This window comes from Pangasianodon hypophthalmus, chromosome 24 (assembly GCF_027358585.1).
Source record: "Pangasianodon hypophthalmus isolate fPanHyp1 chromosome 24, fPanHyp1.pri, whole genome shotgun sequence".
In the NCBI taxonomy this organism is placed as follows: domain Eukaryota; kingdom Metazoa; phylum Chordata; class Actinopteri; order Siluriformes; family Pangasiidae; genus Pangasianodon; species Pangasianodon hypophthalmus.
Window position 1 is genome coordinate 11,290,193 of NC_069733.1, and position 21,025 is coordinate 11,311,217.

Here is a 21,025-nt window from a genome sequence, read left to right on the forward strand (position 1 = left end):
AGCCTCCACTTTTTTGACCTTTCCAGAAAATGTTGTGTTTGCAGAGAGCTCAGTCAAGTTCCACTCTCAAATTTGTTCACATAACAGTAAAGGATCTTGCTGTAATCTGCTTACCTGAACTGCAACATATGCATTTGTTTTGTTTGTTCATTCCTCTCTATAATAGCTACTCTTCTTATTTCATTATAAACACAAACTCATTATGGTGTAAAAACCTTAAACACAATGTAACAAACTTTAGTCGACTGTTTTGGCACAGCTGAATTTATTATTTTCCTTCACAATAAAAAAGGCACTTCATTTTTATTGCATAGATATAAAACATGGTCAAGGGAACTGTTCCAACGTGCTGCTATCTCTATCAGCAACACGGTATTCAATACCTACTGCAGTATTACTAAATCACAGATTTGTGACTTTTGTACAAAATGAGTCTTTGTGTAAACATTTTCCAGTGAGTGCAAACGTGACAATGATGCAAATAAGGGGGACAAGCAAAATTTACAGAACGTGAGTGTGATTATTTGGTAAGCATGTGGTAAACTTCTGTGTTTATTTTTTTAGACATTAACTCAGATAACAATGACTGGAATTTGATGTTTGTTCTCTTAGTAGGCTTTTGGTTTTAAGATTTGGTCACTTGTGATGTTTCTGGTAGATGGAGATATACTCTTGAATATCATCCGGGGATCCCAGGACCACCGGGGTCCTCTGATGGATGCTCTCGGGCTGGATGTCCAACACGTTCATGGATCCTGTGGTGGCCATTCCACCGGCCTGCTCCATGATGAAGGCCATGGGGTTGCACTCATACAAGAGTCGGAGCTACCGCACAGAAAATCAAATAATTCTTATAATTCTTTTAATAAAAAGTTGTTAATAAAGGTTTTATCATAACTTTTTGATAATATGAAGAAATATTATCATAAAATTATGATAAAAGATGTTGACAGATTCTCAGAGCTCTCTCAGAAGGTAAAACCTGATAATATTTTTGTGATTACAACAATCTAACAACCTCAGTATCCAGAGTCAGCTGACCAAGGATTAGACTTTGCTTAAGGTATTTCACAAGCAAATCTCATATCAGAGGCCAATGTTGATTTTATGGCAGAGTCCTGTTGATGCAGCTAGAAGGCAAAATTCTGTGGACTTTACAGGGTGTGACGTTCTTGCAATAAAAGTAGAGTAAAAGCATAATAATGATTGGAAGTCTTTAAGTCTTTCTGAAGAAATAAAAACCTGCATGTCATCTTTCACTATACCTTTCCTTTGGGACTCTTCACATTGGCTGGGTAGAGGAAAATGCCTCCATAAACGAGGGTCCGATGCACATCTGCTACCATGGAGCCCACGTAGCGTGCACCATAGGGTGCACTGCCATCCTGCAAAAATACACAAACTACATCATCACATCAGCCACCTGCAGAGTGAATGCTGGCATTACAGTAATATATCTGAGAAAACACTAAAGCATCAACCTATTGACTAAATCTTGCAATGTAAGACTGGGCCTAACCAATGAAGGCAAAATAAAGTCATATGTGATTCAGGCCAGATTTCAGGATACTGCCAAGATTCCAAGATTAGTAAGTAGTAAGAAGTTAAATGGTTCAATATTAATACTTTCAGGAAGTGATATTTATCCACATTAAACTGCTGAAATGCTGATTACAAGCTTAGGGTTAGTAGTACATTTTAAACGATGAAACGAAACAAAAATGAACCTTTGTAAAACATGTAGTTGATGTTATACTTGTAGAACACTTTGAGAGAGCTGTTAGCTGAGCAGACTACATAACATTGCAGCATTGCAAGGTCAGTTTTGTCATGGGACTACTTTTGAGCTTCTGCCAAAGAAAACTGTACTTTCAACACCACCTCATTAAGGTGTATTGCATGGTATTACTTATATCACAGTTAATATTACATTGCATTTTGCAATAGTAGTCGTTCTGTTAGACTGGTGTAAAGGGGTTTGAAAGGTTCATGTTTGGTGTATTGAACTTGTTTTGGGCTGCGTTTTAAAGCAGGCATGGCAGCCCCATCAAACTGAACCAACCAACAAAAAAAAGAGATGGAGAAAGAACATATTTGAAATTTTCATCAAACATGTTTTTGCTACTGCTTCTACAACTGCAAGAGAATGTGTATTAGGTAGAAATCAAGCTGCTGCTCTGTGCAGTGAACATGCGATATTTAGATGAATAATAGACAAGGGAAAGACTAGTAACAAAAGTCGTAGTAGTTAGGAATTCTGTTTGGATGCGCACACACACTGCAAGCAAACCATCTGCTTATATGCTTGCTAAAGCTCTGTGCCCAGGCGCAGGGCTGTACCTCTGGGAATTTCTTCTTCTGCAGGTACTCAGTGACAGCAGGGTCAAAATACTTAGCATAGCCCTCGTTGAGACTGTAAATATTCCCCTTTTTCTTGATTTTCACATCCCGGTTTACTAGAATGAACTCCCCAATTGCCTGCCAGACAGAAAGAGATAAATACACCCAAATAAGGTCATTCCACATGTTAAGATACTTTGTATTTCCTTCCAACAATTTTCTTCAAACACAAATATTTCTAAACTATCAAGTGTAAATTCAAGAACATTTTTTTTACTCACGGGATCCAGCATGAAGCAGTTGACACCTTGACCGGTTGAGAGCACCATCATGGTGGCACTGCCGTACAGCGCATACCCAGCAGCCACTATGTTTCTGCCAGGCTGCAGGGCATCCTTCTTACTTGGCTCATCATCTGTGCACTTGAGAAAGATCAATGTGTGAGAATATTTTACTAAATAAACTGGATATATATAGATATTACTGGATAAATACTGAATCAGCTGAACAGGACTTTACGGCAAGATGCTTGTGCTGTGTTTGAAAATGCTACAGCAACTTCAAAAATCCAAATAAGATAAATAATTACTGTTCTAGTAGAGAATCATACATTACAACTAAAACTAGTTGCAAACCCTTTGCAATAACTCAAACTATACCTTTCTATAAATAGCGAAGATGGTCCCAATGGAAGCCAGGCAGTCAATGTTGGAGGATCCATCCAGAGGATCGAAGCAGACCACATATTTACCCTTTGAAACAACACATGGACATATTTCAGTCAATATTTAGGCTTGAGCAATGAAGAATCTCATGAGCACCAGGTATCATCTATTTCCCTTGTTCTCCGACTCATACCCTGCTGTCCTGCTCCACTATAAGAGCATCATCATTCTCCTCAGTGACCATCACACAGGAAGTGAAGGAGGATTTGATCATGTTAATGACCAGGTCATTGGAAAGGACATCCAGCTTCTTCACCTGGTCCCCTGTCACGTTTGTACTGCCAGCAATACCATACCTATGCAATAACATCAGCAGTAGGGTTTTAATATACATTTTGAACAAACTGAATAGTTTCTGAAAAAAAAAAATACATAGAAAATTCCAAAAATGCAGTAAACATTCATAATTTAAATTGTGCACTGTTCTGAGTAACGTGATGAAATCTTGTGTGGTTCCTCTCAGGATGTTAATCATCCCTTTGTCCATGCTGTATATGTGTATCCACGCTGTATACACTACCTAGCTGTTTTATATAGTGTTCGCTACTATCTGCGGTTTCAGGCATCCGCTGGGGGGCTTGGAATCTATCCCCTGTGGATACACCATTTGAGTATTTATTCTTAAGTATTTTGAACAGTTAACTTTTACTTCATTCACTTTAAAGATGATTTATGCTATTTTGACTGTACTAGTTATCTAAAATATTGTTACATTAATAAATTAATAGACTGTAAAATATTAACATTAAAGTGACTATGGAGAAAAAAATACAATTATTACATTAACAAGGAAATTCAAGTGTAATCTGGATTTTCTGGACAGAAACACATCGATTCTAATGACAGTCACTTGTACTCTTTATACTTTGTGAACTATTAAGTTTTGATACTTTGGTGCAAACAAGAGTATTATTACATTTATAAGTTATTGATATACACAAATCAATTTCCTCACCACTGTCAATAAATATTCCAACATTTGCAAAATGTGTGCCCACAGACTAAAACCCACCTGTCTGGTTTTACTGCACTCTCGAGAGATGTCTCATATTCATCGGTAAGATCTTTGTTGCAAATTTCACCAGGTTGAATTACAAATAGGACATTTACCCAAGTGGTCTTTTGAAATCCATCTTTATGCAAGTATGCAAGTGATGCTGCTGAAATACTGCACTGTATCCTCACAGCTAGTGCAGTGTGTATGATACAGTACACACTGCTTACATTATTTTATTTATTTATTTTTTTTTTTACTTTTTCCCTGTAACTGTCTAATTCACTGCTTTGTTTCAGTTTGTTTGTGTTAATTGTAAAATAGTCAAGACAAATTCCTTGTAAGTGAAATCTTACTTGGTAAATAAAATTCTTTCTGATTCTGATATTTTTAGTATAAAAAATCTAGGGGCGTCACAATATTCTGTGCCATGATAAGGAAATTTGAAATTATTATGCTAGTAATATGACGCTATACCGGTATAGTTGTGTCTATTGAAACAAGCTACAGAATTTCTTGTTTTACATTAAAAATATGTAAGCTTATACAGTGCCTAGAACTTTAACAATCCTATATAAAGTATTGTTATTGAGGCTGATACAGGCCTGAATCTCTTGCAAACACAGCACTGGACATATTTACCAAACCAATATACTGATGCACCAGACAAACAACTGATGATGTTTCACATAGCTTGGCAACAGAAGCTTGCAGAGAGTTAACCTGAGTTTTTATTTATATAGCAATTTTAATAGTAGACACTGTAACAAAGCAGCCTTGCAAGAATTTGGGTCTTGATCAAAATCCATAATCAACAAGTGAGAGGCAAGGAAAGCTTTCTGAGCCAGGGTTAGAAAGAAACCTTGAAAAGAATAAAACTTCTAAAGAACAGAACCCATGAACCACAACAGTCATGCAGAGGAAAGGCAAATAGTATTAAGTGTTTTGAAATATAGGCTCTAAAGTATGAGCATATGAATAGGAGTCTTGATATATGCATTAGGTATAGGTGGAGTGCAAAAGCTTCTAGTCATAGCAGAAGTTTTGCAACACTTTGGATTATACAGGTGAGACCATCTGGTAAACTGTAGATGCAAACAACTCCAAGATGAAAATGCAGAAGGAGAGCTGACAGACACTAAAAGAACTCCTAACCCTGATCCTGGAGTACCCACTGTCTTGTGTATTTTATTGTTCCCCTGCTCTAAAACACACGCACACACACTTACTTTAACTCAGAAAGGGCTGCTAATTAGCTGATTGGATCAGGTGTGTAGGGAGCAGGGATAACACTCAAATACGCAGGACAGGAGGTACTCCAGGTCCAAGGTAAGGAACCTGTGGTGAATTGTATCTTAAATGGAAAAGTGGACTCAATGTATCTCTGCATGTACCACAAAAAGCATGATATTAGGGTGCACAGTTATCATATATTAAATTAACATACCAGTTCAAATCCAGCTTGGTCTGATCCAGCTACCACTACTGCTAAAACACAGACTGACCTGGTCAAACTGGTACACAAACTTTGCCAGGTCAAGCTGGTAGACAAACTTTGCCAGGTTAAACTGGTAGAGTGTCTCTGCAGGTCAAACTGGTGGACAAACTGGTAGACAATCTTTGCCAGGTCAAACTGGTAGTCAATCCTTGCAGGTCAAACTGGTACACAATCTTTGCCAGGTCAAACTGGTAGTCAATCCTTGCAGGTCAAACTGGTACACAATGTTTGCAGGTCAAACTGGTAGACAAACTTTGCCAGGTCAAAATGGTAGACAGTCTGTCAGGTCAAACTGGTAGTCAATCCTTGCCAGGTCAATTAGTAGACAATCTTTGCAGGTCAAACTGGTAGAAGGTCTGCCAGGTTAAACTGGTAGACAATCTTTGCCAGGTCAAACTGGTAGACAATCTTTGCCAGATGGTAAGTGCAGGTAGATGGAAATAGTTTCTGAATTACTGCTACTAAAGGCAACATAGAAGGTAAGTTATTTTTTAAGAAAATAATACAACAGTAAGGAGATTAGAAATCTCAAGCATTTGTTGATCAGTTTACACAAGTGATAACAATGCTGGAAGATCTGGTCAGACCAAGCTGGAGTTTTCAGCAGGGAAGGTATGCAGGTGGAATGCATGCAGAGGTGGATGTTTTCTACTCAAACACAACCTGCACTGGCAAAGTCAGACTTTCAGAGGATTGAAAAGCTGTGTGAGGCTGTATGACTGAGGAGCAGATATTCGATGAATAGAAACTTACAGGTGAGCGATGCCTGCCTTCCTCACAGCACTCGAGATTGCTTTAATAGCCGTACACATGGCGTTCAGGAGGGTCGTCAGCTCCCCTGTGGCTTTCACTTTTCTTCCCTCCTCTAACAAAAATCTGGTCAGAGTGATCGCATTGGTGTCGAAAGAGCCGCGTTCCGACATGTTCAGTGAGGAAAAAAGACACCCGACAAGGTTTAGAAAAGTAAATAAAAGAAGTACTAACTCTACTTATTCAACTATATTTACAGCACGGAACTAACCAGGAAGAGGGCGTACGGCTGAAAGTAGCCAATCAAAAGCGTAGAAACGCCAGAGGGGCGTGGCTGCTGCTACAATGCTGTTTTGTCAAAATTCAGCCAGGAATAAAAGATGCCTTCATGCTCGAAATTGGACACCTGATTTGACGTTTGTTGTGTCACTGTCAGTGTCACGCATTAGATATGTTAAAATTAAACCTAGAAACTTGTTGGGACTAAATAATTAGATTTAAAAAATTATGAAAAAGGAAATTATCTTGTTTAATATCACATTAATAGCACCTAAAGGTACTACAGTAGAGCATGAGACACTCAGTTGCACTGAATCTCCTTAAAAACAACAGAAGCTTTTTATGGTGAAGAGATGTGTTTTTTAAAATAATCCTATAAGGTGAGAAATATATGAATTCCCTACGACAGTTCATAAAACACATGCAGGGCAGCAGCATTGAATATCCTTTATATAATAATAATAATAATAATAATAATAATAATAATAGAGGCATGATACCACTTTTTCTTTTCTGATACTGGTACTGAAACCCTGAGCATCTGCTGATATCGATACCAATCCAATATATAAAAAAAACTACTAACTTTTAAAATGTTTTTTTTTTAACTTAAGTACTTCCTGTAATAAATACAAGGAAATAATAAATAGCTAAAAACTAATTCAAAGACTTATACAAAACAGCAGCTTTTTTTTTATTCAGTTTAAGTCAAACACACAATCACTTACATTACAAATATAAATAAATATAATAAAGTATAAAATATAAATATAATAAAATCAATCCTAACTAAAAATGTTAGTTATTTGTTACAGGATTGGATTGAATTTGCTCCGATATCTGATATGATTTTTTTGCTGGTATCAGCCCCATACTGATCCAAGGTATCAGATTTGTTGCCATCTCTAAATACTACTACTACTAATAATAATAATAATAATAATAATAAGAAGAAGAAGAAGAAGAAGAAGAAGAAGAAGAAGAATACAAAAAGTATCAGTTATCAGAAATCCCTTTTTAATTTAAATTTAATTTAAGTGCATTCAAGAAAATATATATTCTATGCATTTAAGCAAATGAAAATGGCACTGTAACTAATTACGCATCATTCAAATCCTGGTTGTACACTATGTAGTGGGCAGTGTTATTTAATTGTATGCTTCTGTGATCTTGGATGTTACTTAGGATATTATGGTGCAAGTCACTGTAGACTGATTTTTGTAAACCTTCTTCAGACACTAGATGTCAGCCTTAAGCAAAACTTCTCTGTATTCAAACCTGTAATGAAAAACATTTGGTGAAAAATAACCCAGATTTGGAGAATTTCAGCTTGTATAATTGCATCATATGAACACAACAACATAAAATATGAAAATGTGAAATATGAAAACCATTACAGAGTTATGTCCTTCTTATTCTTTTTAACAGTCGCTAGCACAAACAAGTAGTACTGAACACACAAATAATGTGTTGTAACATTGTGTTCAGGGTACAAAACAGGATCTCTTCCTTTAAGGATTATAATGGTTCACCTTCAGGTCCACTGCTCTTAAGATAAGCCTCATTAATCCCTTATGTGAAAGCAGGCACACAGTCATAGTCGTATTAAAGAAGCATTATAATTGTACTATGTCATTAGTAGTTGAAAAAGACATAATGTTTATGGTAAAAAACAAAAAGTATATAAAATGCAAAAATCTGTGTAGTATATGGCTTTTGTTTGAAAACACTCAGTGTCATGCCTCACTGTAGTAAGCTGTAAGACAACACATGCTGTGCTTCTGCAGAATGTTCACTCTCACACTGCAGTAGTAAACTATCTTTTACTTAGGATGCTATTACATGTAATCGAACTCACTGGATCCTAAGCTTTAACACCTTGCAGCCAGCAACAGGGTGGAACAAAACCAACCATGAAAATGTAACTGTAACACAATAAACATTGCTAGTCAGAGAAAAGAGGCCTAGTAGAGTGAGTGTTCATAAAGACCTCACACTGATTAGAGAAGGCGCTGCCCAATCAGATCTTCACTATATAGAGTCTATATCTGAGCCTAAAGATCTTCTATGTATAAGTGAATATCACAACATTGAAACCAATTAATCGGAAATTTAAACGGAAATTTAATAACAGAACGTAAGCTGTGATATTTCAATTAGGTTAATAATAAACACATTTTAAGCAGTTCTTTTTCAGTAAAAGAAATGACCATCATCCTGCAGTAGAGCTTTCACCACAAACCTGCTGGATGAAACTGATCTAATGGTCTGAGTAAATGGATGGATGGAAACTTTCAGAAAAAGACAGACTATTTTTGTAAGCAGTCAGCTATTAGGACAGTATTAGAGCGAGGTGGACTGGAACAAAGTTAATGTTTGCCTGGATGTAGAGCTACGTGTCCTGTGTCTTGTACACCTGAGAGCTGTAGTTGAAGGACAGTTTCAAGGACAAATCTTTTGTTTACTTTTTTTTTTTTCAATATATTTTATTACGTATATATAATCACATCCTTCTAAAAAAATGTCCACAATTCTCATAAAAGCATTAAAAATTAATAAAAATATAATGTGCCCACACTTCAAGTGCACATTGGCACAAGCATAGATGATGATGATGATAATAATAATAATAATAAGAAGAAGAAGAAATATGTTGATTTAATCATAATTAAAGTAAGAGTGCAACAGATTTCTCTTTCTTTAAATGCACATTTTTATAAAGGTGTACATTGTACACATTTGAAAAACTAACTGAAAAAAATTCAGTTCAACTGAAAATAAAATTCAGTTAGACAAATCCTAAAATAATTCTCTATGCAGAAGGACATAATCCAGTTTCAGTTCATTTGCAGAGTCTTTGACTTTTGGTTAAAGGTCATTTCCAGAGTCACTATAAGCTAGTTATCTGGATATGACCAGCAGCAGAGTTCAGTTTATTGCTAACACACAATATGCACATACACGTGTGTGTCTAATCTGTACAAACCTTTAATGCAAATCTAATTAAAAGTCAAAGTAAAAGTCAAACCATGTTAATTCGGCGTGTTTTACAGACAGACTGATAGTGCAGCGCGTGTTTTAATGCGAGAAACCGAGTTGCTTCTCGATGGAGGAGTAATTGGAGCACCTGAGCTCGCGCGCGTCACGCCATGTTCATTGTTGCACGAGAAGCAACAATGCCGCGTTGCGCGCATGCGCACTGAGGAGCCGTTTCACCGGACAGGCGAAGTGAGAATGCAAAACTGGCAGAGCTAATAGGACAGAGATGTAGACTTCTGTAGACGGGGTTTGTGTGTTTGTTTGTTTATTTTTTAATGCTAAAATATATAGATAAAACCAAAAACTTTGGCTGCTTTATAAAGTGTAGCAGTGCCAAATAGCTGTTGGGGACAAACCTCACTACTTCATGCCGGTCCTCCAAAACAAAGCACGCGCCTTTGGAGAAGAGGTGAGTTGAGTAAGTGTTGCTGTGAAATGACTAGTTTGTGCCACTCTGTTAGTGTTTCCATGAGCTTGTGTGCACTATGTAGCGCTCATTAGCTGTGCTCTGATGCCGCTCTGGTCTTTCTGATGGCGTCTGCGTTCACTGGTTTCGTTTTGGTAAGAAATTGTGTGCAGGTTTCTAACACACCTCCAGAGAGTCCAGCTTTTGTTTGACCTAAACACTGCGTGAAGACGCTTAAAGCACTCTGAGTGCTTACTTACAGCGAGCTGGTGTTCCTCTGCCTGTGGCGTGCTTTTCCCTGTGCCTGTCCTCACACACCTGTTCACACACTGGCCATTATAAGCTTAACGTGCTTACAGGTTGCTTTGGTTGGTTCTGTTGGATTATGTTGGTGAAAGCAGGAAAGTCTGTTGTATGCACTCAGTGTGTGACCTCGTGCTTGGACTATTAACCCTGCATCAGGCACGTGCTTTCTGCACTGTTCGTATGATATGGAAAATTGCATGGAAGTGTTGAGAAAACACACCTGGCTGTGAATTTTTAATTGTCAAGTAGGTTTCCCTGATGAGAAAAAAAAAAAAAAAAACAGAATAGACACCCTCATAGAATCTGTAATGGTTATAATGGGAATTGTATTGGTTTTAATGGTTATAATGGGAATTGTATTGGTTTTAATGGAAACTGTAATAATCCCTGTAGGTAATTTGTTGCCTTTTATTGGTGGCATGTTATGTCTAGTGGATACCATTAAGGACCGGTAATAGTTGTAATGGTTAGCTGATGGTTTGTAATGGTATTTGTAGTAGAAACTATTAGAATTTCTGTGATGGTTTCTACTGTTTTTTTTTTTTTTCTTTTTTTCAGCAAAAGCGTTTAATGGTAGGATACTAACTTGCCCTGGAGAGCAATTCAGCATTCCTCCATGTTAAAAGGCTACTAGGGATTTCATAATACCACAATTTTACCCTTAAAAAAAAAAAAAAAATCCTACTTTCATTGTCTGTCATTTATTATACTGTGTTTAAATATATTAAAATACAAAATGGATTGTACGCTTCAGTAGTGTTAATTGATATAACCTTACATACAATACTGAATAAAACTGTTGACCTCAGATTTAAATGCTAAAAGACTCAGAAAAAAAGGGGACAAACCTGTAGCTTTAATTGTGTATCTTTTCCCTAGAAATGTGCAAGTAGTGTAACTGTAAATCTTTACTCTAAAAACAAATCGCAGTCTACTTATGTATGTACCTCAAAACACTACGCTATATCACTATAACTATATATAGTTTCTAGGTGAAAGATATATTAAGGTACAAAAGATGTACCCCTGAGAGTACCACCCCAGCATCAAGGAAAGGTAGAGTTTAGTGCTGTTTTTTCCTGAGAGTCTAGAGCTAATGACTATAATGAAAACTTTTCCCACTGGATTGCCTAAAACAGCCTTTTAATGACAATTTAATACTGAATACTAATGTGCAATCAAGTTTTGTTAACTTATTATTCGTGATTTTTGTGCTGCTCTGCTGAGTCGACTTCACAATTTGGCTTGTCTATCAGCATAACACAGTGTGTGAAATAATGTTAGCTTATTTAAATTAAAACTCGAATATACTGAATTGAATAAGTATTGAGCTTTCAATAATTCGTGCAGCATCTGCTTTTGCTGCTTTTTTTTTCCCTTTTTGTGTAGACAAAAATAATAAGACAAATAAGTTTTAGTTGTAACAGCTATTTAAATTCAATAATAAAATTCTAATCTATAAAATAAGTATATTAATAATGTATAATAATATAATACTAAGTGCAGCACCAGGGTCCCCTGTTCCATCCTGAGCTCAGGTTGCTGTCTGTGCAGTGTTTCACATGTTTGCCTCTTGTCTCTGTGGGGTTCCTCTGGATTCTTCGGTTTCCTCCCACCTTCCAAGAACCGTTCCTAGGAGTGAACATCCAGTGTTCCTGGGACAGGCTCTGGATCCACTGTGACCCTGACCAGGATAAAGCGGTTACTGAAAGTGAGCGAGTGAATATAATACTGTATACTCTAATGCAGTATATAATAATACACAGTTTTCCTGGTTTCATTTATAAATGCTCCTGGAGAGGGTTAAGAAATTCATGACTGCCAGTTGAGTGAAACAGGAATTCCTTAAGGGTCTTCAGATCCCTGGAGAGGATGTAATTTACAGTGTTTTTTGTGAGAATTTCCAGGAAGTTTTCCACTTATCTTCAACACTGACCTCAAAGTGATTTCAGCCAGAAACACACGATGTGTTAAGGGTAAAATTTGGCTTTCCTGTACTGTAGGGGTTTCTAAAATAGTTCCCAAATGCACATCTTTTGTGTGTTGCTCCATATTCAATAATAGAATTCTGAGATTAAATTACTTTTTTGTAAAGGTGGTTGTATTTTGACCTTGGTGTTTGGATATGCTCATTTTTCCAGCACTGAAACAGAGGAACGTAGCCATAGACTGTGTGTGTGTGTGTGTGTGTGTGTGTGTGTGTGTGTGTGTGTGTGTGTGTGTGTGTGTGTGTGTGTGTGTGTGTGTGTGTGTGTGTGTGTGTGTGTGTTAGAGAGAGAGACCTGAACTAAACAAAAACATCATTATGCGATGGTGAAAGGGGTTGTCATCGACTTTCACATGTTATCACCAGAGAAAATGAAGCCTCTTGTTGCGCACATCTGAAGCGTGGGACCGCACTCCTGTATTCTCTTAGCGTTTCATCAGAAGACAATTTTTGGATTCTTTCTTTGCCAATTTCTCTAGTAGAAATGTGGGAACAAGTCCACATCCAAATCTGGGCAAGCCATGTCCTGTAATGTTGGAAGATTAGGGATGAAAATTGGCTCATACAGAGAGAATCAGTTTATTTTTTTCAAGATAAAAAGAATGGTTTCAGTGTAAAAGTTGTAAATCATGCTTTCTTCAAGGACATAATGAGAGACTGCATTAAAGAATGGAAAAAAAAAAACACGTCTTTCAGCTTTTTTGTCTGGAGCCCAAAGATTTTCTTGTACGGAAGGTACAATGGTGCTCCGTGGTGCCAGTCACTGTGTGGCTGTGCTTTATTAAAGGGATAAATGTACTGGAGACATGGAAAAAAACACAAGATTTGTGTTTGGGGCCAGTAGTTGCGTGTGTGAATATTTAATTGTTTCAGGGTGCTGGTTTGAGTTGCATAATTGTATAACTGAGGCTTTGAAAAACCTGTTGTCAAGGTTATGCCTAGTATCTCTTTAACTACGTAACCTGCACATGACTAACATCAAGTGTCAAAGTCAAAAGGCTAAAATATTAGAAAGCTTGGTTAAACAGATGCCATTTGCACAAACATCCACTTAGTGTATATGGAAAGGCCCCAATGACCATTTGGCTGGAGTCCATCCAAGTTATCACCTTGCTGAGAAAACTCTGCATATGGAGATCAAAGATCAAGTGTGTGGACAAAGGAAATGTCACCTCTGGCACCCTGGCAGGCTGTAAAACCGCTCCATGTTTACCCAGGTGAAATTACTTCCACTTTGCTACTTGATTAGAACAGTTTGCAAATCTAGTCTGTGTTGTTTCTGCCACTGCAAGCCTACTTTAATGGGTTTTCAGTATGTGCAGTGTGGGAATACCAACACCTGTCCTGTGTTCCTTTTGAAGAGTTTTGTTGTTCATGATTTATTTTTTTTTTCCATTGTATTTTTTTTTAATTACCAGTTTGGTACAAACAAGGTTTGAAATGAAGCTGATCCCCAGTGTAGTGAGTTTGAAGTTTTTTCTACACCATTTTCTGCCATTTATTTTCTGTCCTATTAGAATTGAAGTGATATCCCAAAGTGGTCAGGGATTAATACTGTGTGAATATTTCAACCTAATCTGTTGCCTAGGCATGACTGCAAATGTACTTCTTGTATAAAAGAAGTAAACAAACCCTCTGAACTCTTGCTGGTGCCTGTTACCTGCATTGTGATTCACTCAATATACTCATATTGTCAGAGCACACAAATAATTAGTAATGGAAAACCAATTAGACTCATCAAACATTGGCGAAACCTGATCTTTTTGACTCATAAGCATTGTAGAACAAATTGCTGAATTTTAGTCTAATCATGGCAATCCCTACAAAGATTGTGATTACTTGAGTAAATTTTACATTGCATAAGCTAAATAAAAAGCATACCTACTGAAGTCTTAGTGTAACACATTAAATTGAGAATGAATACTTGAGAAAAGGATGACACAGTGTTACTGTTTGGAGGTCTTGTCACGGTTTTACCTCTGAATGAATATTATTTAGGATAAATATTATAATTAGAAAATAATAGTAATATATGAGGTGGTGCCCACTGGATTTATTTAACAGTAAGTCATTTAAATTTGGTTTCTTGACAAAATTTGATAGATGTAATATTCTGAAGAAATTAGCAAAGGTGATATAAATATAACTTAACTAACTGTGATGGCAAATGCAACTCAGATGCATGATTTGTTTTGTCTTGCTAGTGAATCTATGAACAGTCGTAAATAGCCCATTGAATTATGTTTAAAATCATTAAAAAGAATAATGTGTTTTACCTCACAGGATGTAACGGGATCTTAAGTAGTTATGTAACTAGTGCCGAGTCCATTGAGTTATGCCTTATCGTTTGAGAGTAGAAAAAGCTTTTGCACGGCACTAGTTAATTTTAGTTCATTCTGAATCCCCACAGCTAAGCCAATTATCAAAGGTTTGGCATCCTGTTCATTTAGAGCTCACTAGATTTACAAGATTACCCAGAATTCTGCCAGAGGTTGATTTGAAATCCTTGTTTGGTGCTTATATTGTGTAATGCAGTCTCTAATTTTCAAATTATGGCATAGGTTTTTATGGAAAAATTCCTGTTCATTCAGTTTTTTTTCTTAGTTTGCTTACATATTGGTTCACAAGGGTATTGAATTACCGAGCTCTCAAATGAATTGTCTTTAGGGTGTTTGTATAATGTTGGAGTGAAATGAAATATTGTCTAAAAATATGTTAGAGCTGGTCTCTTCACTTGTCAGCAGACATGATCAGACATGGCTCTTTAGGGATTGAGAGCACCCTTTTCTTCCATCTATTATACAGGGTTTTGTTGTGTGTGCATTGCAGTGTTTTGTCTTGTTCTTGAAACAGGAACGAGCAAAGTGGATATTCTCGGTAATAACAAGTTTCACCATCCGCCCAGGATCATGGTTACATTGTGGAATAAAGACTGTCTGGAGGCCAAGGTCTGTAAAAGTTGGCTCTTTTCCAGTTTTTCCTCAATGGAACTTTTATGAATTGGTAATCACAATAGCCATCAACAAGGTGGCCAAACAGATCATCCGGCGTAAAGTGAATGACCCATGTTGGTTACACCAGAGGTCTCTTGCTGTGGTCATTGTTGCCAGATAGGCTTGAGTGAAGGGTCTTTTGTAAAGTAGACAGAATCGCACTGGTTCTTGTTTAGCTTTGAAGTCAAAGTCTGAGCTGGAGAGTGTCATGGGCTTTTGTCTAATTGTCATGTCCTCTTGAGGTTTCTGAGAACTGTCAAAACTGTCAAAGAGGGTATATTTCCTTACTTTAAAGTGTTCATAGAATCCAGTTGCTTACTCAAGATCTGATTACATGCATATTCAAGTGAAGGGTAGTGTTACTAGGATTTAAACTACAATGCTTATTTCAAGTATAGTGTCAAAATATTCACTACTAATACAAGAAAAAACCTGTCTGAGCAGCTGATATAGAAACACTTTAGACATAATCCTATCATGATCTGATTTCAGCAGTTATTAGATTATTCAGGAAGTACAAGTAATATCTTAAATCGGATTAAGACCGTTATCATATTTCAAGAAATCTGATAAACACCTGTATTTTAGGTTAATAGATAGGCTATTCATTGCATGTATACTGTTTTTCTACATCTGTACATAAGCACAATAAGTACAAACAACCGTCTTTGGTTGAAACTGAGAGCAGACTCGCTAGCTTCTAGTAACCTTGAGCCCATTGTGGTTACATCTGACAAACGCATAACATGCTAGTTTAACAAATTTTTTGTGTACATTTAAAAGATATAAAAATGATTTTCATGTACAACAGTCTCTAGACTTTACTCAAAATGGTACAATAAAGAAAAAACACAGAGAAAACAAAAATCATCTCACCACACACCAGCATCTCAAAAGAATGTTTCGAACATCTTGTGGAATCCATGCCATGAAGAATTGAGGCTGTTTTGAGAGCAAAGGGTAGCACTAGTATTAGTATAATGTCCCTAATAAAGTGTTCAGTGAGTCCCAAATATGATACTCTAACCCTGATCCCTCAGACAGTGTTCTCCATGTCAGATTATACAATGAAGAGCCGCTAATGACAGACCTGTGATTAAAGAAATTTACTAAGATCTGCTTATGTCATCACTTATCGTGATTTGGGCTTGCATGAACAGAAACATTCTTCAAAGTGAACTTTAGGTAATAAGCATATTTGTTCTCATAGGTGCCTGAGTTTTGCATAATCATCGTAGCAGCAGACGTAGATTTAATACACTTTCAGACACTTCCTAAACAGTGTAAACCCGGATTAGTGTGTGCTAGGTGTGTTTTACATATAAACACATTCATTTACTGTTCTTGGTTTGAGGGCTTATACTCGTTTATGGACGTGTACCCTCAAGTTCCTTTATATAAGACCATGTGGTCTTTACTTTACACGTAATTGAGGGGTACATGTTTAAACATGGAGATGTTATTCAAGTCGAGTGTGACCTCTGTCAGCTGCTAGGATTACCTTGTGTACAAAACTCCTACATGGCAAATTTGTCAGACTTTTGGTTCTTTATGACATTAAGACTTTTCTTGCACAGGCACCATTTTTGCACGCTTAATCACATTCCTTTCGTGTTTGAATAGATAGTGTTAAGCTGTTAAATGATGGGTGAGCTCAATGCTGTGAACTTAAAATGCATGCATGATGGATGCCTAGTTTACAGTTTTAACTCGCGTGCTACCTCTAAAGTTAATGCATGAATGCATTCTTACCTGTTTTGGTGTCCTCATGTTTGTCTACTAATTGATCAATTTATGAAGAGAAGTATGCTCGAATGCTCTATGACAAATTAAATGTTAGTCCAATAAAGATTGTTAAAAAGGTCATGTTTGATTATAAAATTAAAAAAAAACAGATGGGGAATGCATTGTATGCCTGAATCAACATTTCCTTTGTAACTACTTGCAACTTGATGATTAATTGAATAAAATAAAAAGAGACAAGAGTGAAGTCTTAATATGCCCCCTATCTATCATCCTTATGAGCTCTGAAAACATATCCTTTTATAAAGAATGGGGTGTCTTCTTTTAGATCCCCAAAATTCCCATGCAGCACGGCTTAAACTAAGTATTATGGATTTGGTAGTGTGCCACCAGAGCCACTGCAGAGAACCCCTTCAGCTGCCCCGCTTTTCAGCTCGGCTCTGAATAGATTGCCCCTGGGAAGCGTGAGGAGCGCCTTGCTTGATGAGGCCTGCCGTAATTGAATGTTTTGATAGCTCTTTATGATGGAGCTCGCTGAAAACATGAGGGGGTGAGTCAGAAACTGCAGTCAAGCAAGGAATCCAATTGCTTGTTAAGCTTTAAACTTGGAGCTTTCTCTACCATTGCTACTTATTGAAGATTTGAATGGAGTAGAGAAGAAAGTCAAAGGAAGAATCAACCCACCAGAAGCCTGTGTTTAGGTTCACCAGGGAAAGGAATGTAGCTGGGCGTAAATCGAGTTGGTGTATTTCAAGGCTCAGGTTTTGGGCAGGAACAGGCAAGCCTGAAAGAAGAGATTCTCAAAAAAGGAAAAGCGTTCAGATAAACTAAACATTTAAATATAAATGGTGGGAAGAAAGTGTTCATTAGAAGGCTCTAATGCTGTGCTTGGGCCCTTGCAGTCAGTCGGTTAACATATGTAGTACTATTATTTATTAACTTGTGTAATAATATTAATTTACTTATGTAAGCAAAAGAAAAAGTCTTTGCTTCAGACAAAGTAGCTTTGCCTTATACACTCACTTAGCGTTGTTTTACAAGAAATCAAGATTTCATTACTTTTTATGGCACAAAGTATACATCTCGGCATACAACTTTTTTGATGCTTATGTATTTATACGTTTATAACATTTCTGGAAGGATACTTTTTTGTCTTTGCTTAAAAATTCAAAAGTGGACATAGGAGGATATTTAAAAGCAGTCTTACAGTATGTGCTATGGAAAACTGGGCTCTTCTGTATTTAGGCCAATAGGCACCAGTGTCCTCGGGTTTCAGTTGTAGCTGCTTGCTACGCCCAGTCGGCCTGCTCAAATTACCCTGTACTGTCAGCTCTCTATCTGTATGGGCTACGCTGCTGACCTCACACTTGCTGTCCCTTTGGGTATTCCTGTGTTCAAGAGCTATACAGTAATGCTAAGGAAAGGAGTTGAGTGCTCTTTTTTAATCCCACTCCCAATCCCCCTACCCGCTCCCAAAGGAATTCTGCTCCTACTGGAAAGTTTCTGAACTTCAGTAATGAAAATGTATTATTTTAGCCAAAATATATTCTACTTGAAGCCTGTAAAATGCTGTTCAGGCCAGCCCTAGTTCTTTTGTTTATACGATATGCTCTCATACTAACCCAGATGGCCATGTGATAACTACACTATATGGCCAAAAAATTGTGGACACCTGACAATATGTAGTCCTTCGCCAAACTGTTGCCACAAAGTTGGAAGCACACAATGTTTAAGGATGCCTTTGTATGCTATAGCATTACAGTTTCCTTTTTTGAAACTAAGCGGCCCAAACCTGTTCCAGCATGACAATGTCCCTGTGCACAACGCAAGCTCCATTAAGACATGGTGTGCCAATGTTGAAGTGGAAGAACTTGGGTGGCCTGAACAAAGCCCTGATTTCAACCCCACCGAACACCTTTGGGATGAACTGGAATTCCGACTGCACCCCAGGCCTCCTCGCCCGACATCAGTGCCTAACCTCGCTAATACTTACTGTTATGGCTGAATGAGCACAAATCCCCACAGCCATGCTTCAAAATGTAGTGGAAAGCCTTCCCAGAAGAGTGGAGGTTATTACAACAGCAAAGGGGGACTAAATCTGGAATGTTAAACAAGGGTGTGGTGGTTAGGTGTCCACAAGCTTTTGGCAATATAGTGTATTTATGATTTCAGCATCATACTTTTTGAACATGGCTGTCCTTCCTGGCAGACCACAGAAGTATAGCTCCCTACATTAAACTTTCAAATTAACAATGACTTGATTGAACTTCAACACAAAGTTTTCATTTGAAGTTGAGACTTTACAACAACTTGCAACAAGTTTCCGGATGTCTGACTTACACATTTTTATTGTTACTGATCTTGTTCTTTAAGACTTTCCAGCATATGTTGCTTTGTGGCCAGATTTGTTGTATACTATCCAGATGTCTTAGAAGTAGTCTGCAATTAAACATCATACAGTTGAACGCATTGAATCCATGTTGAATCCTACAATCTATACTCTCAATTGCGGTACAGTCTGAAACGGTCACCGTTCAGCCCTGTAATCAACAGATGTTGTGGCCACCCTTCTAATTTGTTAGCATACCCAGCAATCATTGTGCTCCCCTTTTAAACACAGCTGCAAGACATGGTGGAATGTCATATCTCATGGTGTTGATTGGCATGTAGGAGCAGAAGGTGAGGAGGAAGCTTTAAAATCTTCATTTGTGGAGCTTTCAATTGCACATAGACTTGATGAAAGTTCTGAGAATATGTTATGACTCTATATCCTCAGTGTGGTTTCAAGCAGGGGCTTGCAAATGGCACAACAGTAAAGTGTTCACTGGTTTGAGTTCTGATGATTCCAGAGCCATTCATGGCTGGCAGCCTAGGAAATGGGTGGCATTCCTCTTTCCTTTATCAGTCAGAATAGAGCAGTTAGCCCTTTCAGATGCCATATGATGTTGGTTAAGCAGCATTTAAAAAAATAAAAATAAAATCACCCTGGCTTCATACGTCTCAGAGGAAGCATGTATTGGATTTAAATTTTCCAAGAGTGCACATAATTGCAAAACTACAGTAAAGCCTTCCTTTCTAGTTTTTCCTGCCAAAGCCTGCATTAGGCCTCTCATATTTCTGTTTTTTCAAATAAGGCCAGGTTTGCCGTGGTAACAGAGGATCCATGCTGATGATGCCTCCTGGTGGGGTGTTTTCATCCCTCCCTTTCTGTTCCAAGAAAGAACATTAATAAATGTTTACTGAAAGCTCATATCCTTGTGTGTGCTTGTTCAGAGTAATGCTCAGGGCTGTGTTCCTGGATTGAGCCTAGTTTGTTTATTGAAATTAACGTGCAGCGTAACATGCTCAGTTGGTCTGACGAAGACTTGTTCTGCAGGGTTTTTATCTCTTTTCTTGTTAATCGTTTAGTGTTTCCAAAACTATTTCGACAGGAATACTGACATTTTTGCTGATAGTGATGATGGTTCAACAGCTGATTCAACATGGCTGGAGTCCAGATTTTATCGTGTGGCGTTTCCTAGGGGTGTTATTCAAATCTCTGCTCCCATGAGCTTGGCCCTGTTATGTAAATGTTAGGTATAGAATGCTCTCTGAGATCTCTAGGCTTCTCTAGGCTTTAGATCATCAAGGAAAATCTCTGAACCAGATTCATTTCATTTTTTCTTTAAATTGTTCTTCATTTTTTGCTAGTATGCCACTTTCTGTACTGATTCTGGGGACTGGAAAGGTTTTAAAGTCAGGTGCTTCAGCTCAATTGGTTCTTGTGAACCATGTATTGGATGTTCCAGGAAATGATGCTTGGTTGCTTGGTCATGGGACCATGGAATGATGGCTTAATTAAAATTTCCTTGACCTCAGTTGGCAAGACGATCTGCTCTCTAACTCCAAGATGTAAATGTGCCTCAACACATACACACACACAAAAAACAACTTGAAAGACAGTGGCAATTAAGGCAAGTAATGTG

At 37.5% G+C, this 21,025-nt stretch overlaps 2 protein-coding genes across 4 annotated transcripts in view; one reads left to right on the plus strand and one right to left on the minus strand.

The window, feature by feature from the left end:
- Window positions 1-246: 246 nt before the first annotated feature.
- fbp1a (fructose-1,6-bisphosphatase 1a) lies at window positions 247-6,599 on the minus strand. Its single transcript, XM_026930955.3, has 7 exons — window positions 6,311-6,599; window positions 3,199-3,361; window positions 3,000-3,092; window positions 2,622-2,762; window positions 2,341-2,478; window positions 1,266-1,385; window positions 247-825 (listed from the first exon to the last, which is right to left on the minus strand). The coding sequence occupies exons 1-7, from the start codon at window positions 6,478-6,480 to the stop codon at window positions 637-639; spliced, it is 1,014 nt and encodes a 337-aa protein (XP_026786756.3). The 5' UTR covers window positions 6,481-6,599; the 3' UTR covers window positions 247-636.
- A 3,125-nt stretch (window positions 6,600-9,724) lies between these two features.
- The window catches only part of kank1a (KN motif and ankyrin repeat domains 1a), a 47,714-nt gene continuing 36,413 nt past the window's right edge, over window positions 9,725-21,025 (plus strand). For 2 of the 3 annotated variants that reach the window (XM_034298885.2, XM_026930946.3), the window contains exon 1: window positions 9,725-10,034. The gene's annotated coding sequence lies outside the window, so the exon portion shown is untranslated. Of the gene's footprint in view, window positions 10,044-21,025 lie in introns of all 3 variants that reach the window. The other variant, XM_026930947.3, reaches the window with a different exon arrangement.

Coding starts and splice junctions, on each gene's coding strand:
- fbp1a (XM_026930955.3), bottom strand. CDS start 6,480: ATGTCGGAACGCGGCTCTTTCGACACCAATGCGATCACTCTGACCAGA. Junction 3,362..6,310: donor AAGGCAGGCATCGCTCACCT/GTAAGTTTCTAT, acceptor GTTATTGCATAG/GTATGGTATTGCTGGCAGTA. Junction 1,386..2,340: donor AGAAGAAGAAATTCCCAGAG/GTACAGCCCTGC, acceptor GTATTTTTGCAG/GATGGCAGTGCACCCTATGG.